This window comes from Trichechus manatus, unplaced genomic scaffold (genome assembly GCF_000243295.1).
Source record: "Trichechus manatus latirostris isolate Lorelei unplaced genomic scaffold, TriManLat1.0 scaffold00008, whole genome shotgun sequence".
Lineage (NCBI taxonomy): Eukaryota > Metazoa > Chordata > Mammalia > Sirenia > Trichechidae > Trichechus > Trichechus manatus.
The window spans coordinates 1,827,889-1,832,816 of NW_004443944.1; the positions used below are offsets into that span (position 1 = coordinate 1,827,889).

At 52.5% G+C, this 4,928-nt stretch overlaps 1 protein-coding gene across 1 annotated transcript in view; it reads right to left on the reverse strand.

Moving 5' to 3' along the window:
• MTG2 (mitochondrial ribosome associated GTPase 2) overlaps positions 1-4,477 on the reverse strand; it is a 6,403-nt gene extending 1,926 nt beyond the window's left edge. Inside the window, exons 1-4 of the mRNA XM_004370520.2 lie at positions 4,181-4,477; positions 1,655-1,802; positions 1,167-1,282; positions 334-552 (exon numbers count right to left, since the gene is read on the reverse strand). Of these exons, the coding sequence (XP_004370577.1) occupies positions 334-552; positions 1,167-1,282; positions 1,655-1,802; positions 4,181-4,378 (681 nt within the window). The 5' untranslated portion in view covers positions 4,379-4,477. The remainder of the gene's footprint in view (positions 1-333; positions 553-1,166; positions 1,283-1,654; positions 1,803-4,180) is intronic.
• Between the last annotated feature and the right edge of the window lie 451 nt (positions 4,478-4,928).

Consider the following 4,928-nt stretch of genomic DNA (forward strand, 5'->3'; position numbering starts at 1 on the left):
ACAGCCACGAGCCCGTCACCAGTGGAGGTGGAGAAGGGCAGGCCTGGGGGCCGGGGGTGTGGGGGGAGGTGACCCACAGCCACGAGCCCGTCACCGGTGGAGGTGAAGAAGGGCAGGCCTGGGGGCTGGGGGTGTGGGGGGAGGTGACCCACAGCCACAAGGCCGTCACCGGTGGAGGTGGAGAAGGGCAGGCCTGGGGGCCGGGGGTGTGGGAGCCCGAGCCGACTTCAGCAAGCTGAGTGGCAGCGCCTGTTTCTCCCCTGGGATGGCAGGTAAATGGCGCTCCTTCCCCTCGGGGTGTAGAGACAGAGCCGCTGCCAGGCTGACACCCACCATGCCTGCGTCGGCCACCGTCTTGAGCTCCAGGAACAGGACGCGCTCCTGCCCGGGCTGCCCCGGGGTGCAGGTCACAGGGGCGCGGTTGTCGTTGGCCAGGAAGAAGCGGTTGCCCTTGCCGCCTGCGCCCCCGAGAGCAGCGATGTACTCATCACCCGGGTGAGAGAGGTCAGCCACGGTGTCCTCTCCCTCCTTGACCAGAGTGCCCAGGGGGACCTGGAAGGGGCAAGTGTTGGCAGTCTGAGGACCACGGCCGGAGGCAGAGGCCACTTGTCCCTTCCTTCTGCAGTACATCCGGAACGAAGACCAGGAGAAGAGAGGACGGTGCCTGCGGAGTTACCCCATTTTGGAACAGGGGAGGGGGCACGACCGCACCCGGCCCTTTGCGGAGCTACAAAGCACGAAGGAAAGGCCCTGCCCCGGAGGACGGTGACACTCCCTTCGAACAGTGCAGACGGCTTTTTCAAACAGTGTTTCTCAAAGGTCTGGGCGAGTTGAGGCGCGGGAGAAACCCGCGACCGGCTGGGAGAAGGTGAACCCTCAGCACACGAGGGGGTGCACCACGAGGCTCCGCTGCAGCGGGCCCGAGGGTGGGGAGACAGCAGGGTGGAGCTGGAGGGCTCCCCCTTCTACAAATCGCTATGTCGCGGGTTTGTGAATAGGTCCCTCAGGCTCACGGAGTGACATGAGCACGAAAGCCCGTCTGCGGGTCAGCATTAGGACAACTGTCTGTCTGCCTCGGTCTCTTAGTGTTCCTGACTGTGTGCTTCAATCAAGGGGGCCCTTGGAGTCACACAACAGAACCCTGAGACGCTTGGCCTCTGGCTTACCCGGATGTAGAGGGGACCCCCGTTCCGCCCGCAGCAGTTCTTCCTGCTGCCGTCCTCACCGTGGGGACCCTGATAGCGGGTCAGGACCGAGGACAGAGACTTGACTTGCCTGTCAGCTGAAGGACAAAAGGACTTTCACCCTGCAGTTCAGATCATCTGCACAGCGTCCATTTCCTTTTGTTCAGTTACAAACACGAACAATGCATGTGGCAGCATGAATGAAGCGGCAGCGGAAGTTACAAAGCTGGCAACGGGATTTTTTTTTTAAAGCTAAGTTCTTATTTCCCTTCAAGAAAGCCCATCAAAGCTGCTTTGGTGCGTTATTGAAATCTGAATATCTGCACAGTGAAAACAATGTCCACACAGCAGTCTTTACTTCCCATCCATGTCAGCCTACAGAGGCGGAACTGACGCTGGCCCGCCCCAGAGCGCCCTCGGGCACCCGCCTCTCAGGACGCTATCTCCCCGAGACGCCCTGGGTCACCTGCCTCTCAGAATGACGTGGCCACCGCCGCCTCCATCGCCACCACTGGGGCCTCCGAACTCCTTCCGGGGCTCACTGTGGAAGCAGCTCGCCCCGTGGCCTCCATCTCCTCCACGGACCAGCACTCGCCGGTGATCCACAAAGTACCTCTTCTGTCAGGAGCACAGGGCACCCCACGCTGTTAGTGACACTTCAGATCTTCCCAGAGTGAACCCCCAAAACTGCTACCCTGAGGTCATCTCTAAGCCTTAAACCAAAAGTATCCCCCAAGTCTTCTTAAAACCAAGCAACAGTTAAGCTTAACTAGTAAGGAATGTCTGCCTCGAGCGTTGTGCTCTTTCGAGATCGATCTATATGGGATCAAAGCGACAATAACAACTCGAAAGATAGGACAGGACGCTTCGCGGGCAGCGAGTGTACGTTAACGGGGGAGGAACAACTCAGAAAAGGAGGGTGAGAATGGTTGCACAACTCAAAGACTGTAATACAAGAAGAAACGGTTGAAGTCGTGTATGTTCTGCTATGTATATTCTCAACAACAACAAAAAATAGTTAAAAAAAAAAAAAATCCTCCCGCAAGCCCAAACATCCATCTTAAATGGAGCTTTTTCTATCTGCAATGGGGCTCTGACAATGAGAAGTTCACTGTAATTGCTAACCGCTCCTAAAATCCAAATATAAAAACACTCCCCCAGGTCAAGTGCATTCACAGAGACCAACAATGCGGAGGCAAGGGTCAGCGTGAGTGCGTGCTCCAATATAAACTCAACATTTCCAATCTAGAGAAAGAAGCGTCAGAAAACAGTTCCCAAATAAAGCATCTTTCGAGTTTAGTTTGGTTTGGTTCTTTTCAAATGGAAACGTATCACTGAAATGATCAGCCTTTGATGGTGGGAAGAAGTCCTAGTTCTTCGGGGCTGACAAAGAGCGAGAGAAAGAGGCTTCCTGGGCAAATAACCAGGCTTCTAACCAGGGAGACAGCGACTCTCTGGGGCCGGAGGCACACAGGGCGGAGTTCTAAAATCTCGGGCTGTAAACAGAGCCTTCATCTGAGTCGATTTTTCTACAGGCCCCTAAGTTAGGCACAAGCTAGTTAAAGAATTAGAACTAACTAACTAGTTAAAATTTAATAAGTATTAACTGATTCTACAAGAAATTCCAAGCTCCGAGGCCAGAGGATACAGTATCTGGGAGGGTGCTGGCTGCCTTTCCTCACTGTGTGGGCACAAGACTACGTGCCCTGCAGACCCTGCCGGCGCCCTGCGCGCCCCGCCAGCGCCCTGCGTACCCCGCCAGCGCCAAGGCCAGCTGCATTTCCATCAACTACTTCATAAACGGATCTTCTTCTTTTTTTTTTTCAGAAAATACACAAATATTTTAAGATTCTTTGGCACCATCACATGGAAAAACCATGAATTACAGCTTCAAAAACTCAGTGCCTCCTTTTGATGCAAGTCAACCCAATCAGTCACCCTGAGAGACAAACGCAGTGTGATCCCACTTATGTGAAACATCCAGAAGAGGCAGACGCAGAGAGAACCAGGTGTATTAGTGGTTGTCAGCGGCGGGTGGGAGGGGAGTGGTGGGGTATGGCTTCAGGGGCACTGAGTTTGTGTTTGGGGGATGAAAACATTTGGAAACGGATAGTGGTGAAGGTGGCACAACATGGTGAAGATCGTTAATGTCACTGAATTGTACCCATAAAAATGGTTGAAATGGCAAATGTTTTGTTATCTGTATTTCATTATAATAAAAATTTGAACACATAAAATAAAAAATTCACCCTGATATAAAAAAGCATAACAGATGAGCGCTGTTCTGGAGATAAAACTTAGGCTTCGTTCTTACCTTCTGGGGAAAGACAGAAACCACGTGGAAATGCCGCTACTTGAGTAAACATGCAAATCGCCATAGTATTTTTTCCACAGAAATGGGAAAAATACAACCATTCGTCCTAATAATGCTTATCTGGAACCCCTCCATTTAGGAGGAAACAAAATGGGTCATAAACCTGTATTTTCTCAAATTTAGTCAAAGACCATTTGTGTTACAAATACAGGGCTCTGGTAAACAACAAGAACACCGCCCACCCCATACAGCTCCGGCCGAGAACACTGGCCAAGGCTTATAGCATGCTGGGTGCCCTCCCGCTCGGTACTAACCACACCACATTCAGCACACGCAGGTCTCCATTTCATTTCACCACTTTCAAGAAGCTACATGTGCTCCAGGGAGCGCTGGTAGTGCAGTGGTTAAGCACCCGGCTGCTAACTGAAAGCACAGTGGTTTGAACCCACCAGCAGCTCCATGGGAGAAAGGGTGGCAGCCTGCTTCCGTCATGATGACAGCCTTGGAAACACTACGGGGCAGCTCTACTCTGCCTTGCAGGGTCGCTATGAGTCGGAATTGAGTTGCCGGCAATGGGCGCACAAGTTCCTTCAACACCATCACCAGGCTAAATGGAAACAATGATGAGGAGAGTTTCGAGGGAGAAACTACAGGCTAATGCCTTTAAAGTTAGAATTCTTACCAGCTTTTTTTCAGAAAGTAGTTTCTTTCGGGGGGACTCCTGGCGCTTGGCACAGCTGGCACAGCTGACTGAGAGGAGCTTGGCAGTGGGCTGGAGGAGCTGGCTGGGCCGGAGGACGAGCCGGGTGGGTGGGGTCCAGCGCCCCACGCCCTCCAACGCAGTCTGCCATCTTGCTGAGAAAAGTCTGGCAGGTACCATGGCCACCTGACCAAAGTAAAGTTGGCCAAAAAAAAAAAAAAATGCTGAGTTTAAAACTGACCATCAACCTGAATCCAGAGAAGAGCTCGACACAGGTTTTCATACAAATAAAGGTGCCAGTGGCCACGTCTGTCTTACGCTGCTCACCACCTTCCACCTGGAGGCGTGAAAGCCTCCTGACCCCTCAGCCTGAATGCTACTTGGGGGCAGGATTTGTGATGTAGGATTTAAACCATTAGACCCCTATAACACCTGATGCACTCCTCCATAGAACATCAAATATCTTCTAAATGAAGTATTAAAAAGGGAATCTGACCTCAAGCCAAATTTCTCAAAAATCAAGACTCCCATGATCCAAATGTTGGTGGGTGTTACCTTATGCAGTTTTTCAGTTGTCAGGCTGGGCTACAAGAAGACAGTAAACCATGGCGTGGAGGGGCTGAGCCACCAGACTCTGGAGGCACTTGCCTTGCAGTGCAGCCAGAAAGTCAGCCAGTGTGCTCGCCCCCTCCTCCCTCAGCCTCCCCTCCCCCTCCCCCTTGGCCTCCCT